General features: G+C 39.9%; 5 protein-coding genes across 5 annotated transcripts; 3 read left to right on the top strand and 2 right to left on the bottom strand.

Moving 5' to 3' along the window:
• The first annotated feature begins 90 nt into the window (after window positions 1–90).
• On the top strand, window positions 91–2,176 carry LOC115620817 (cysteine-rich DPF motif domain-containing protein 1). Its single transcript, XM_030514244.1, has 2 exons — window positions 91–164; window positions 1,492–2,176. The coding sequence occupies exon 2, from the start codon at window positions 1,503–1,505 to the stop codon at window positions 1,995–1,997; it is 495 nt and encodes a 164-aa protein (XP_030370104.1). The 5' UTR covers window positions 91–164; window positions 1,492–1,502; the 3' UTR covers window positions 1,998–2,176.
• LOC115620816 (putative transferase CAF17, mitochondrial) lies at window positions 116–1,457 on the top strand. The gene is made up of 2 exons (XM_030514243.1): window positions 116–164; window positions 224–1,457. The coding sequence occupies exon 2, from the start codon at window positions 225–227 to the stop codon at window positions 1,284–1,286; it is 1,062 nt and encodes a 353-aa protein (XP_030370103.1). The 5' UTR covers window positions 116–164; window position 224; the 3' UTR covers window positions 1,287–1,457.
• Window positions 2,177–2,299: 123 nt separating the features above from the next.
• On the bottom strand, window positions 2,300–3,727 carry LOC115621187 (nucleolar protein 12). The gene is made up of 3 exons (XM_030514763.1): window positions 3,300–3,727; window positions 2,873–3,247; window positions 2,300–2,802 (listed from the first exon to the last, which is right to left on the bottom strand). Exons 1-3 carry the CDS (start codon window positions 3,685–3,687, stop codon window positions 2,327–2,329), a joined length of 1,239 nt encoding a protein of 412 aa, XP_030370623.1. The 5' UTR covers window positions 3,688–3,727; the 3' UTR covers window positions 2,300–2,326.
• A 1,803-nt stretch (window positions 3,728–5,530) lies between these two features.
• LOC115620344 (ionotropic receptor 93a) lies at window positions 5,531–10,719 on the top strand. Its single transcript, XM_030513545.1, has 11 exons — window positions 5,531–5,630; window positions 5,691–5,843; window positions 5,900–6,036; window positions 6,092–6,200; window positions 6,263–6,810; window positions 7,642–7,744; window positions 7,799–7,947; window positions 8,003–8,170; window positions 9,414–9,482; window positions 9,548–9,854; window positions 9,916–10,719. The coding sequence occupies exons 1-11, from the start codon at window positions 5,531–5,533 to the stop codon at window positions 10,650–10,652; spliced, it is 2,580 nt and encodes an 859-aa protein (XP_030369405.1). The 3' UTR covers window positions 10,653–10,719.
• On the bottom strand, window positions 10,706–11,613 carry LOC115620346. The gene is made up of 3 exons (XM_030513546.1): window positions 11,549–11,613; window positions 11,222–11,310; window positions 10,706–11,130 (listed from the first exon to the last, which is right to left on the bottom strand). The coding sequence occupies exons 2-3, from the start codon at window positions 11,297–11,299 to the stop codon at window positions 10,810–10,812; spliced, it is 399 nt and encodes a 132-aa protein (XP_030369406.1). The 5' UTR covers window positions 11,300–11,310; window positions 11,549–11,613; the 3' UTR covers window positions 10,706–10,809.
• Window positions 11,614–14,380: the final 2,767 nt, after the last annotated feature.

Raw genomic sequence — 14,380 nt, 5'->3', positions numbered from 1 at the left:
TTGCTTAAAATACAAACTACTGGGTTGATTTAGAATTTGCGTAGCACTCAGCTTTTGTTGTCTATCAAAGGAACCTGCCATTGTTCAGTCAGCTGTTCACTTTCATAAACACCCTTCACGAAAATTCCGAGTTTCAGTTGCATTTCATAAGTACAGAAATTCAGGTAAGACCAGCTGGAATCCGCTTAAATCATACCGGCATCTCCACTATTTATAATTATAGCATGAATTTATGTAAAAATTTGAAGTTCTTACGCCTGGCGCGCTTCTGTATGCGCAGTTTTGGGATACTGCCGCCTGCAGCGACAGCGAAGGCAATGGTGAGCCGGCCCAGTAAGAATGCCTTTACGTTAGAACCCCTGGAAAACCGCGAGCTGATACGTGTGCACGGCGGCGAGGTTATACCTTTTCTGCAGGGCTTGGTGACGAATGATGTAGCGCGACTGCAGGCGTCCGATGGTCCGTCCTCTATCTACGCGTTATTTCTAAACCGAGGTGGTCGTGTGCTGTACGACACTATAATTTATCGCACCAACGATCCGAATACTTACTTGCTGGAATGCGATCGTGAGGCCTCGTCAGAGCTACGTCGCCACCTACGCACCTTTCGAGTGCGCAAACGCATTGAGATCGACAGCGTCGATGATGAGTACGTGCCCTGGGTTATATTTAACGAGGGTAAAGGGAACTCCTTGAATGATGCGTCGGTTGCGCCAGAACTGTTTATTACGCCAGATCCGCGCCTACCAACCCTAGGCATTCGTGTGCTGGCGCCTACGCACATGGGCTGGGGTCGTTTGGTGAAAAGCTTCTGGCGCAATAACGAGCTCGGTGTCTCGACAGCTACTCCCGAGAGCAATTATAAACTACTACGTTACAAGCAGGGAGTGGGCGAAGGCATTAACGAGTTGCCACCGGGAAAATGTTTACCACTTGAAGCCAATGCTGATTTTCTCAGTGGCGTTAGTTTCAACAAAGGGTGCTACATGGGCCAGGAGCTAACAGCGCGGGTTCACCACTCAGGTGTTATTCGCAAGCGGTATATGCCCATCCGCTTGACCGGGCCAGTAAAGAAATCCATGATTGTGAAATCTTTGGCAGGAGCGAATCTAGGACATCTCTTTGGCCACACGAACGATCGTGCGCTTGCCCTTCTTCGCATCGAGCAGGTGCTGAACGGTCAGCAGGAACTGATTGTGGATGGAGAGCGCTGCTATGCAGAGAAGCCATGCTGGTGGCCCATCGACTTAACGAGCAAGCGTCGTGCTGCACTTTCAACCGAATGACCAGATCCAAGTCAGGACAGTGATACAAAAACTGATGAGGAATCTAAGTGATTTTCACTTAATATAGATGTGATTTATTTAAGTTTTACTGTTATACATTTGGCTTATCGTCTATAGTTATACCATGTAATCGTAGTTAAAAATTATACCTTTGAACTGTTCAACACTCGACTTGCTCTTCCCTTTTTTCCTCTCCTTATTGCAGACATAAAAGAAATGTGTAGCCGCCAATTTGATGACGACAAAGAGTTGGATCTGCCACAAGACAATGAGGAGGCGGAAATAGCACGCCTCCAACTTCCTGAACAAAACCAGTCACTTAACGCACAAGAGGATGTAGAAGCGGATGATGAACGCATTGCTAGAATCGAATTTCACTGCAAGGAATGCGATATGCACGAACTTGTGCACTACTACGGCCGCAATCCGCCCTTCGCGCTGGGCGTGCAGTTTCGTGAAGATAGTTACGTTATGCGGGATCCATTTCAGGCGCCGCCACCCCGATGGCAGTCCAAATCGGAGAACTTTTTGGCGCTTGGAGCCAAGTGCACCACCTGCGCAAAAATAGTATGCAAGGATGCCGCATGCAGCATCTACTATACACACACATATTGCCTGCCATGTGCCAGATTGGAGCTTAAGTCGTGGCCAGTGGAGGCACAAGCAAAGCTACGAAAGCAACTGGTGGCAAAGGAAGCTGGAAGTTGTTAAGCGAAATAAACCGAGCTGGTTCAAGAGACTTCAATAAACATACATATGTACATTGTAGAGTATACCTTGAATACTTCAAATTACAGCGGGACATTATGAAACATGTACGTGCATGCCCTATAACAGCAATTTAAAAAAATTAAAGCTATAACGGAATTAAAATATACTTTATCATTGCAGTTATGTAGTCTTTCGTAGTCTTTCTGCCTACGTTTAGACTTTCTAGAAGGGGCAAAACGATTTGATATAAGTTCGCGGCTTATAAACGTGGAATAATTTATGTTATAAAAGATACACTGAAGTCAAGTTGAAGTTAACTTTCAGCTAATTTATTTTGGCTTCGGTGCTATTTTCTTTGCCATGGCCTTTAAACTATTATTGCCATTTTTCTTAGGTTTATTTTTAGACTTCTTGATGCCATCCACTTTAACGCCGCGATATTCCGATTTCTTCTTTTTGACTGTCGTTGGTTTCGCCGTTTTTTCATTTTGCTTGTTATTCTTTTTAGCAATACGTTTCGTGGCTCCAGTTTTATTTTGTGCCGATTTGGGGTTTGATTGAGAGTTAGTTGCCACATCTCGTGCCTGCTTGGCGCCCAATTTATCTACAGAATAACGTTCAACATTAATGGGCCTGTCGTCGAGCAAAGTCCCGCTTAACTCCAGTGCTAGCCCGACCGCATCGGCTTTCTTGTAACACACAAATGCAACGCCCTTGCAGCCCTTTTCACCATCTTGTAAACAGCGGATGTACTCGATTTCGCCACAACTAGAAAAAATCTCACGCAATTTTTCTTCATCCGCCGCTGAAATTAGTATAAAGACATGTTAAAGCACACGCACATTTGTAAAATAAAGATGTTTATTATTACTCACTGTATTTTAGGTTACCCACGAACACAGTGCGTTTCCTATCTCCCTCATTTGAATGACCATCGAGACCGTCGCCGGCTTTGGATGCAGGAGTAACACGCAAATGCTTGGCTTTGAACTCGGTGCCATTTAAAGCTAAGGCCTTTTCTGCTACATCTGCGCTGTCGAGCAGAACGTAGGCGTTTAAGGAGCTTGCATTTTTGCGTTGCTTATGCTTAAATAGTTGTTTCCCGCCAGCTGTGCGCAAACGTATTGACTGTACAGTTCCATAAGGCTGGAAAAGACGTATCAATTGCACGCGTTTCGTGTTTATCGGCAAATTGCCAACGAATACTGTGGCTGCCTCAGCGGCAGGGTCGCGTACCTTTTTAACCTTATCTATTAAATAAAAATGTTAATATCTGTAATTTTTTAATGAACAGGAATTTACCTAAGCCTTCAACTTCGTTCTTCTTTTTGTTTTTTGAGGTAGGTATTACTACATTTTTAGTTGGTTGTGGAGTCTCGACCACAAGATTTCCACCTTCTGGAGCAGGTTCAGTTTGAAGGTCATTACTGGACAGTTTCTTTTGCTTTTTACCTAAGCCTTTAACTTCGTTCTTCTTTTTGTTTTTTGATATTGGTATTACTAAATCTTTAATTGGTTGTGGAGTCTCGGCCACAAGATTTCCACCTTTTGCAGCAGGTTCCGTTTGAAGGTCATTACTGGACAGTTTCTTTTGCTTTTTTTTAAGTTTTTGGGCCTGCTTCTTGGCTCTTTTCTTTTCGACTTTGGCAATGTCCTTCTCTGTTAATCCAACTCGTTTAGCTTCGGCCATCGTGCCCGTTTGTTTTCTATTCAACGCATGGAGCTCTACCTTCACGTGTGTTTACCAGCTAGTGTTGGAAAATGATCAAATTTACGACAGGGCTGCTAGTGCTTGCAATTCCGCACGAGTACTGGTTTTTAAAACGGAAACAAATTCAAAGGCGAAATGAAATTGAAATGGCCAATCTGAAAGGGATTCCTATAAATATAAATAAATTTTATGAATGCAATTGCTGTTTTCTTTGCAGATAATAACGTGGAAACATTATTCGATTGATTCCATTGATGCATTGTACTGCCAAACAAATATCGAGTGTGGATGAAGTACTTTAGCGATTTCTTCGGATTAAAGGATTATTTATCCACTATTCAAAATCTTATAGCCGTCAAGTAGTTAAAATAATTTAAACTCCAAACACATTTTCTGCGCACATCTTCTGAGTGTTCACATAAAGAACATAAAGAACTAAAATTTGGTGTCCTTAGCTGTTATAGTCTCTGAGATATAGACGATTATACGAATGGAAAATCTAGAAATCCCCCACAGGGGAGAAAATCAAAAAAATAAAACAAACTTGCCCAGCTTACACACATAAGGCATCTGTGTGCAAAATTTGGTGTCTAGCTCTTAAAGTCTCTGAAATCCAAGTTTTTATACGGACAGACAGACAGACGGACATAGATCGGCTCGTCTTGTCATGCTGATCAAGAATATATGTACATATGTATGTATATAATTTGTGGGGTCTGCCGCGCCTCCTTCTGCCTGTTACATTTTTCAGCTCGGGCAAACCTAATATACTTTTGTACATTTCATGTACAGATATTATTTATTAATCATTTCGAATAATTATTTACCAAGCTATTTATAAGCTTTTTAAATAAATAAATAAAAGCAAATATTAACGTACCTTTAAAGTCGTCTTTTTATTTGATCTTTCGTGGTTCGTTTATTCTGTAGGCTTATTAACAGCATTATGTAATAGGGGTATACTACCCAGATGACGACAAAAGATTGTAAATCATTCAAAAGTGAATTTTATAAATAGATTCAGATTCGTACATACGCATGTCTACAATTAAATTAAATTATTGAAAAAACGAAAAGGGTTTTTAATTATTATTTACAGGCTTTAAGGGGTGTTTAGATTATAGCTAATGCATACATATACGAGGAATAAATTTTATTGGTTCCCTCGGTATGCATCTGAACAGTTAGTTTTGTTATTTAAGAAATTGATTGAACATTGAACATGCCTAGTTATTTCGGTTCCAATCGGACACTTCACAGCAAAAACACTAAACATCAATATTTAAAAGTTTTTAATATGATTACAGTTTTTCAATATTGCATAAGCCGTATTCTGAACAACAATTGCCCTTCATTTTTAGAGATTTTCTTCTTAAATATACATACATACATAATCCAAAAATGCTATAATAGCTGCTAAACTAGCTCGTTGTTCTTGATTCGAAAAAGGATATGTTTTGTTATACACATTTTATACCCAAACAACTCCAGTTGATGACCGACTCAAAATTGGATCTGGGAAACACCTGCTACCAATTGCAGAGTGTTTATAGCATGACATTTGTACGTCGCCCAACCGCAAAATATCAATCATTGGTAGCGATTGGGCATGCAAGGTGCTGGTGCGCTGCACTTTCCGCATAAAAATCGGGCGATGAGTTCAGGGTTCGTTGAATTTTTCATGTGAATGCCTCACTGGGCTTACTGGCACGCCAAACACAATTGAACCTTTGTTTTAATTGGTTTTTCGGGTTATAGGATAGACGACTTCCTTCGTGCAAGGACTTTCACTTTTCAGTTGATTTTCAGCTACCACTGCGTCATGAGGCTACCATTATTCCTTGCGCTATGGATTGCGCGGCAGTTCTCGACGATATCGGCCAACGATTTCTCTTCTTTTTTGAGCGCAAATGCATCGTTGGGTAAATTTTGATTGATTTTAGACCTTAAATGAAATTACATACATATTGGAATATTTGAAGCCGTTGTCGTTGATCACGATTACATGCACAAGCGAGGCCAGAATATAATAGCGCACTTTGAGAAAATCCTGAGCGATACCATACGCGAAAACATGAAAAATGGTGGCATTAATGTTCGTTACTTTACGTGGAATGCCGTCCGTCTTAAGAAGGGTAGGTGCTTTTCTATACTTGCCTCGGTGGTAGAACTTTTTATAGCCATTCATTAGATTTTCTGGCTGCCATTACTGTGACCGATTGTGAGAACACATGGAACTTTTACAAGAGCACGCAGGAGACATCGGTGTTGCTTATCGCCATAACTGATTCGGATTGTCCGCGATTGCCAATCAACCGGGCGCTAATGGTAAGCAAATGATTTCATAGACTTGCTTTGTTCAGTTAATTCAGCACCTAAATAGATACCTATGGTGGATCATGGCGATGAGTTTCCACAAATTATCCTCGATGCCAAGGTTCAGCAGATTCTGAAATGGAAAACAGCCGTCGTTTTTTTGGACCAATCCATACGTTTGTATTCCCGAAAACTTGTCAACTTGATAAATTTAAAACTATTGCTATATCTTCCCCAGTTGACAGTAACTCGATGCTGGTTAAGTCGATTGTGCACGAGAGCACAACTAATCACATAGCTCCCATATCTCTGATACTTTATAAAATTGACGACTCGCTGCGCGGCCAGAAGAAACGCAGCGCCTTGCGACAGGCCCTTGCCCAGTTTGCACCCTTCAAGCACGAGCTACAACATCAGCAGTTTCTAGTACTATCCCAGTTTTACGAAGAAATCATCGAGATTGCCGAGAGTCTTAATATGTTTCATGTCAACAATCAGTGGATGTTTTTTGTACTGGAGGAATTGCAACGCGATTTCGACGCCAACACCATCACCATTAATCTGGACGAGGGAGCTAATATAGCGTTTGCCCTAAATGCGACCTCACCCGACTGCATGGATACGCTAAACTGCACCATAACTGAGATTTCGATGGCCTTTGTCACATCCATATCACGCATGATATTGGAGGAGCAATCAATATACGGTGAGATATCCGATGAAGAGTGGGAATCCATAAGATCAACCAAACAGGAGAAACAAGACGAAATTCTAACCTACATGAAGGTATGTGTTACTTTTACTAATCACCAAGGTCGTTGACATGGGGGAGGGGGGGGGGGCGTTGCCAGTCGACCACACGTTCATTATTGTGACGCACTATTTCTCCTTAAAATGGAACTGAGTTGGATTTGCTGAAATTTTTCATAGATCATATGCATAAATTAATTTTTAAATGCATCGTGTATTATTTAATCAAAATTTCAATTTGTTGGCCCTCCCTTTGGTAAAAGCTGTGTACGCCCTTGCTAATCGCTCTTCGCAATTATCACAGATAGTTTCCCCGAAAAACATACATTTCTAGAGAAACAAATTTAAATAATTAATTGAATAACATAAAGTAAAAACTAAAGAGGCTTGAGGATATCATGGGCGCTAAAACCTATGAACATAAACATTTCTATTTTAGGATAAATAAACGTAATTGTGTTTTCAACACCCTTTGCTTGAAGATCCACCAAGCTCGGTATGTGAACAATCTCGTACAGAAATTGTTTACAGACATTACAGCTACTAATTAAAATGTTTTACTTATATGTATATGGTGGCTTAGTCTGCAAGCGGTGGCCTATTATCTGCCCAAAGAAAAAAGAATATCCCATTGATATTGCTCAAAAGTAAACTTCTTAATTCATTTTTTTGAGTCGTTCGACAATTATAAATGTAGAATTTCCCTCCAAATGTATTTCTAGTGGTTGGTTTTTGAGAGAATCAAGAGCGATTGCACCGCCTGTTATGTTTTTGATTGTACCAAAGAGAAAGTCCTACACTGTATTCACATTTCTATCAAATACCTCCAACATTTTCTACATGTTTATATGTTTTTTATTGGCTTAGGACTACCTAAAGAACAACAGCAGATGCGCTAGCTGCGCCAAATGGAGCGTCGAGACTGCCGTCACATGGGGGAAAAGCCAGGAGAATCGTAAATTTCGCAGTGGTAAGTAAGCAGAATGCATCCGATTTGGGATAATAAACTTAAACTACCAAATAGCACCGACACGCGACGCCAAGAATAGAAATTTCGAATTTGTAAAAATTGGCTACTGGAGTCCACTTCTTGGTTTCGTGTGCCAGGAACTGATGTTTCCACATATTGAACATCACTTTCGCAACATTACCATGGACATTGTCACAGTGCATGTGAGTCTTTGAATCAGGAATATAATTTTTATATATTGGTTCAAAATGCTCGTAGAATCCGCCCTGGCAAATTCTGACCAAGGACAGCCGAGGTGTTATAGTCGAGCATAAAGGCATTGTCATGGAAATACTTAAGGAACTGAGTCGAGCTCTGAACTTCACATACTATCTTCACGAAGTCAAGGAGGATGAATTTGATTACAACCTGAGCAGCAATGAAAGCGTAAGTTTCATACAGAACATTTGCAGTTCTAACCAATGTCATAGTTTAAAGGCAAACCATTAGAGATTATCAGCAGGGATTGCTTTTAAAGATATTCTATCTGAATTGATATTAATTCACAGATTTGTATCGCATTTTTGAGAAGCGTATTAGTCAACATGCATTTTAAAACCAGTAGAGAAGCTAAAGTCGGGTGTCCCGACTTTGAAATACTCTGTAGTATGTGTAGAATAATTATGCGTGTATGTGTTATAATGTTTCAAATTATATTTATTTTGAGTATGCATGACCTATCCATTTGTTTTCACCTCATTAAGTAGTTACCAGTAGGATAGCATTTAAGGTATTTAAATAAACATTTTCTGTTCTTGACAAAAAATTGTTCAGTAGTCAGTTACATTTTTTTCTACCCAAAATATTTCTTTAAACGTACACACACATGACCACTATAGCTAATATTTTTTAAAGCTCGTTTTCCCTCTTTGGAGCTCGAGTTTTCCAAAAGCCTTTCTTAGTGCGCACCTACACTATGATGGATACTATAAAAGGATACTTGAGTCCAAATTTGGAATTGTAGATTTTTCATACAAACGTTTGAGCTCGTTTTCCCCCCTTTGGAGGTTGAATTTTCCAAAACCGCTTGTTAGTGCTCAAATTCACTGTGAAAGGAAACTTGTGTACAAATTTAAGCTTCCTAGCTCTTACCGTTTGGGCTGCGCGTTGATGGCCAATCAGTCAGGACAAACTGTTTTATATATAGAGATGGCTAAAACGTCCTGTTAAATCGGCCTTACATTATGAAACTTGGTATTCGGATTCATATTCAGGTGTTCATACGGACAGACAGACAGGGCTAGATCGACTTGTCTTGTCACGCTGATCAATAATATATACTTTTTGGGGTCTGCCACTCCTTCTGCCAGTAACATTTTTCTGCTCGCGCAAACCTAATATACTCTTGTCCATTTCATGTACAGAGTATAAATAGTTCTACAGATATAAAAACATTTCCATTGGAATGTTAGAATCCTCTATGATCCAAAAATAAAATTATATTAATCGGATGATATTTCAAATAAATTTTCCTTTATTTGGGGTTCGATAATGCCAAGCTCCTTACTTAAAATACTGAAACGGGCTTGGGAAGTTTAGGTCATATTTTGTAGACAAAACAGAAATAATCAAGCAGGATGAGTAACTTTATGGCAAGTAAATTGAGATCACATTTCTTAAATGGTTACAGGAGGAACTGGTGGGTTCGATGACATTCCGAATTCCCTACAAAGTCGTCGAGTTAATGCAGGGCAATCGGGTAAGAAACAAATCTAATCTGAGCTCAATACTCAAGAAAAGCTTATTGTATTGGACTATTTTCAGTTCTTCTTAGCTGCTGTGGCGGCTACTGTCGACGAGCTGCAAAATAAACCCTTTAACTACACCCAACCGATTAGTGTGCAGAAGTATTCGTTCATTACACGACAACCCGACGAGGTGAGTCGCATCTATCTGTTCACAGCCCCCTTCACGCTAGAGACTTGGGGCTGTCTAATGGGCATTATTCTGGTGACCGCGCCGGTTTTATATGTGATCAATCGGCTATTACCGCTACACGAACTTAAAATTAGCGGCCTTAGCACGATGAAGAATTGCTTCTGGTATGTATATGGCGCTCTATTGCAGCAGGGTGAGTACAATATGACTCTCTCTTCAAGAGCTTAGCTAAATGAAGTACTTTATACATGCAGGCGGAATGTATTTGCCGAAGGCAGACAGCGGACGGCTTGTGGTGGGCTTCTGGTGGATTGTTGTTATTGTTCTCGTCACCACCTATTGTGGCAATCTGGTGGCATTTCTCACCTTTCCAAAGTTTCAACCAGGTGTTGACTTTTTAGGGCAGCTATCCCACCACAAAGAGATTAGTCAATATGGATTGCGCAATGGAACTTTCTTCGAAAAGTATACACAAAGCACCACACGCAAAGACTTTATGGACTACATGGAACGTGCAGTCATATACAGCAATGGCAATGCCGAAGACATTGCGGCAGTTAAAAGCGGCAGGCGTGTCAATATCGATTGGCGTATCAACTTGCAGTTAATTGTGCAACAACACTTTGAACACGACAAAGAGTGTAAATTTGCGTTAGGTAAGGAGGACTTTGTGGATGAGCAGATCGCCCTAATTGTGCCGTCGGACAGCGCCTATTTGAACCTTATCAATCACCACATCGACCGCTTGTTCCGCATGGGCTTTATTGAGCGTTGGCACCAGACCAATCTGCCCTCCATGGACAAGTGCAGTGGCAGAAGCTTGATGAGACAAATCACGAATCACAAAGTAAATCTTGAAGATATGCAGGGCTGTTTCCTCGTACTAATATTTGGCTTCTCTACCGCGGTGTTCGTGGCTTGTATTGAGTTCTGGTATTTTCGCCTTTATGTTCAGAGCAATCAGCGCAAACGCAGCGTCTTTGCCAACTGAGAAACCCTCAGATGATGGTAAGTCGCCGGTGGATTACTTTAAAAACTAAAAAATTTATGAAATAAGTTGTGTTTAATTGTTGGAAATTTCTATTATGAACATTTTTCAATAAAAAAGCGCGACTTTACATGTTCATCCATTACACGATAGGTATACTTTATGTCGAGTTAGCGTTGGGGCCACGGCGGCGACCGAAGCCTTGCACAATGTTCACGAAACGGCGATTGTACTGGATCCTGCGCTTAGCGCGGCCGGTCTTCTTCTTTTTCTTCTCCTGTTTCTCAACCTTAGGGGTCTGTCCCTTGACTTTGCCAGCGCGCGCCAAAGAGCCGTGCACCTTACCACCCAACAAGGGGATGTTGATGTCCAACTCGAATGAGCTCAGCGCGGTGACGGGTGTCTCGTTGGTCAACGTAGTACCCTCGCAGTTGAGGCTGATGTCCTCGGCGTTCATGCCGTGCAGCTGAGCTATTTGAGTCTACGTTCGAAAAAAAACAATTTTTAAATGAGGTTAGGTTAGGCGCTTTCATTGTTTTTAAAGTTGCAGCTGCGACGGACGCGTTACTCACCTTAACACCAGCGATGGTAGCATCTTGGCATACCTCATAGGCTTCAATATTTTCCAAACCACGTACGAAAAGCTGCATATTGGCGTGCTCTGCAATTAAATATAACATTTTAAACATTAATTTGGTTCACTGAAGCAGCAGCCCTAGCCTTTATAGATAGCCTAACACGTGTAGCTGTTTTCATAGTTATTTTCACACTTTATTGACATGTCTGCCACAGCACTTTATGTTCCATATATGGGACATACCTCCAACACCACTTCGCGTCCAATATTATTGTTGAAACGATTTATTTTCTATATAATTTTGCAATATTATCAATCTCACCTTGTCACTTGTTTGCGGATCTACCGAAAAAGAAAGATGGCGAGACAGGGCTGCGCAGACCGTAAGTTGCCAGCTCGCCGACCACTGCTGTATATGGTGCTGCCACTTATAGAAGCATAAAGCGTTGCCATATCTGGTGAACACAAGGTTATTCGTTTATTTTTTCTGAAATATAATCCATTTCATATAACAATAGACATAGACACATATAATTTGCATCGAAAAGAAAACAAATGATAGTTTTGTCAACTGATTAATATTTTCAATAGAATAATATATATTTCCGTATATATATCTCTATATATCTACATACATATGTATTTTAAAGTCCCCTCAGCTGTTCTCTTAAAGCACCACACATATTTGGCAATATGAGACTCAATATACTGAATGGAACAAGCATTTGGATCTTTCTTTTAAAATAACATGTCCATATATGAACTAGGGATGTAAGTCGAAGGGAAAACATCGATGTTGATGTACATCGATGTCTCGTTATAAAACATCGATGCATGGTCGATGCATCGCAAAAAAACATCGATGCATTGATGTTTTAAAAAATTAACTTTCCATAGAAAAAAAGCTATTATTAGGAAGCTAATCAGCAGAGAAGCTTGAAATAAAAAGTGTTTATATATCAAAAGAGACTGTCATAGCATTTTACTTAATGTTGTTAATCAAAATAGTACTCGTAATATTGACTTTTGATGAACTTGTAACTTATTATAACAGTTTTTAAAATAACGACGCGTTGCAGCTACACCTCTTAAGCATATTAAGTGTGACATTACATACGAAAAAAAGAAGATCAAATACTTAACAATCTAAAATTTATATTATAAAATACACATTTTAACGAAAACATCAAATAATTTATGATATAAATATACATACCATTTTCGGTAAACCACACAAAGAAATGTGACCGTCAAACAAAACATGAATAATGTTCGATGTTTGGACAAACATCGATGGATCGACGATGCATCGTTAGCAAAAAAACATCGGAAAACATCGATGCATCGTGGTAAAAACATCGTCGATGCTCGATACATCGATGTTTTTTTACATCCCTAATATGAACCCACTTACGAATTGAACCCGTAATTTTCCGGCTGTAGTCGAAAAGAAAATATCGTTATGGAAACGATCTAATTTTGTAACGTTACAAAGAGGAGTGGTTTATAGTTTTATAATTTTTATACTCTATATAAAATGTACAAGAGTATATTAGGTTTGCGGGAGCTGAAAATGTAACAGGCAGAAGGAGGCGTGGCAGACCCATCAGCATGATCATCATGACAAGACGAGTCGATCTAGCCCTGTCTGTTTGCCTGTCTGTCCGTCCGTCCGTATGATCACCTAGATTTGCACAAAGATGCCTTATGTGTTTGTTTTATATTTTTGATTTTCCCCCACTTTCCCCCCTATGGGAGATAAGACCTACGGGCACAAAATTTTAGTCCCAGATGCCTTATGTGGATACGCAGAAAATGTGTATTTTGGAAATTCCCTCCCTCCCCCTTTCCCACGCATTTCGTGATAACTCCCGTAATTCTTAGGATGGCAAATACTTGCAATTAGTGATGATGAGTCCGTATGCCTTATGCATTATGATAGGCCGATTTGAAATGAAGTTATACCCACTCTGCGCTGCTTACATACACACCCATAGCTAACCATAAGCAAGCAGAGACACCCATAGACACGCATACAGACACGCATAGAGACAATTCCTATGTAAATGTGAAGTTAAACACCCTTTACGTGAGTTTGAATTTCGATCAACAATTTGTATACCCTGTACCCAAAGGGTGAAAGGGTACAGGGTACAGGGTGTGCCAAATTTCATCATGATAGGTCAATTCTGAAGAAAGTTATAGCCATAAGTAAAATCGCTGCTCATGCGCTGCCTGCAGCTCTGTCGGCAGCGCTGCCCGCAGCTGTTGTTGTTGTTGCTGCTTTTGTTCAACTTTGTGCTGCATACATACACGCATATGAACACGCAAAGGTACGTGATGTAAATGTATGCTGTTTAAACTGAACATAAACATGTATTCTAATTTAATTAAATTAATTATTTTAATTAATTAATTCATTCATTTTTATACTCTGTACATGAAATGTACAGAAGTATATTAGGTTTGCGGGAGCTGAAAAATGTAACAGGCAGAAGGAGGCGTGGCAGACCCCACAAAGTATATATATTCTTGATCAGCATGACGAAACGAGTCGATCTAGCCCTGTCTGTCTGTCTGTCTGTCTGTCAGTCTGTCCGTCCGTATGAACACCTGGATCTCAGAGACTATAAGAGATAGAGACACCAAATTTTCCACAAAGATGCGTTATGTGTGTATTCTATACGAGTTTGTTTTATTTTTTTGATTCCCCCCCCCCCCCCCACTTCCCCCCTATGGGGGTTTTCCCGATTTTCCATTCGTATAATCGCCTATATCTCGGAGACTATAAGACCTAGGCACACCAAAGTCCGAGATGCCTTATGTGAATACGCAGGAAATGTATATTTTGGAATTTCCCTCCCTCCCCCCTCTCCCATGCAAATTCTCTAACTTACTAAAATTTTGCAAATACCCCCAGTTAGTAATTATGTGTCCGTATGCCAAGTTTCATCATGATTTAACAAGAAGTTATAGCCATAAATATATTTGAGGTAAAATCGATCAAAAAATTTTTTTTTAATTCTCTTACTTTTTTTAATTTCTAGAATTATTCTAAACATATGTACAGAGTATTTCAAAGACGGGACACCCGATTTAACTTTTTTACATGTTTTTTTTTTAAAATTGATTAATTATAACAATAAATTAGAAT

Source organism: Scaptodrosophila lebanonensis, unplaced genomic scaffold (genome assembly GCF_003285725.1).
Source record: "Scaptodrosophila lebanonensis strain 11010-0011.00,11010-0021.00 unplaced genomic scaffold, SlebRS2 tig00000024-arrow-pilon, whole genome shotgun sequence".
Taxonomy (NCBI): domain Eukaryota; kingdom Metazoa; phylum Arthropoda; class Insecta; order Diptera; family Drosophilidae; genus Scaptodrosophila; species Scaptodrosophila lebanonensis.
The sequence above is the reverse complement of the archived record's forward strand: the minus strand, read 5'-3'. Positions and strand labels throughout refer to the sequence as shown.

Coding starts and splice junctions, on each gene's coding strand:
- LOC115620817 (XM_030514244.1), top strand. CDS start 1,503: ATGTGTAGCCGCCAATTTGATGACGACAAAGAGTTGGATCTGCCACAA.
- LOC115620816 (XM_030514243.1), top strand. CDS start 225: ATGAATTTATGTAAAAATTTGAAGTTCTTACGCCTGGCGCGCTTCTGT.
- LOC115621187 (XM_030514763.1), bottom strand. CDS start 3,687: ATGGCCGAAGCTAAACGAGTTGGATTAACAGAGAAGGACATTGCCAAA. Junction 3,248..3,299: donor GAACGAAGTTGAAGGCTTAG/GTAAATTCCTGT, acceptor TTTATTTAATAG/ATAAGGTTAAAAAGGTACGC. Junction 2,803..2,872: donor CGTGGGTAACCTAAAATACA/GTGAGTAATAAT, acceptor TACTAATTTCAG/CGGCGGATGAAGAAAAATTG.
- LOC115620344 (XM_030513545.1), top strand. CDS start 5,531: ATGAGGCTACCATTATTCCTTGCGCTATGGATTGCGCGGCAGTTCTCG. Junction 7,948..8,002: donor TGGACATTGTCACAGTGCAT/GTGAGTCTTTGA, acceptor AAATGCTCGTAG/AATCCGCCCTGGCAAATTCT. Junction 8,171..9,413: donor ACCTGAGCAGCAATGAAAGC/GTAAGTTTCATA, acceptor AAATGGTTACAG/GAGGAACTGGTGGGTTCGAT.
- LOC115620346 (XM_030513546.1), bottom strand. CDS start 11,299: ATGCAGCTTTTCGTACGTGGTTTGGAAAATATTGAAGCCTATGAGGTA. Junction 11,131..11,221: donor CTACCATCGCTGGTGTTAAG/GTGAGTAACGCG, acceptor TTTCGAACGTAG/ACTCAAATAGCTCAGCTGCA.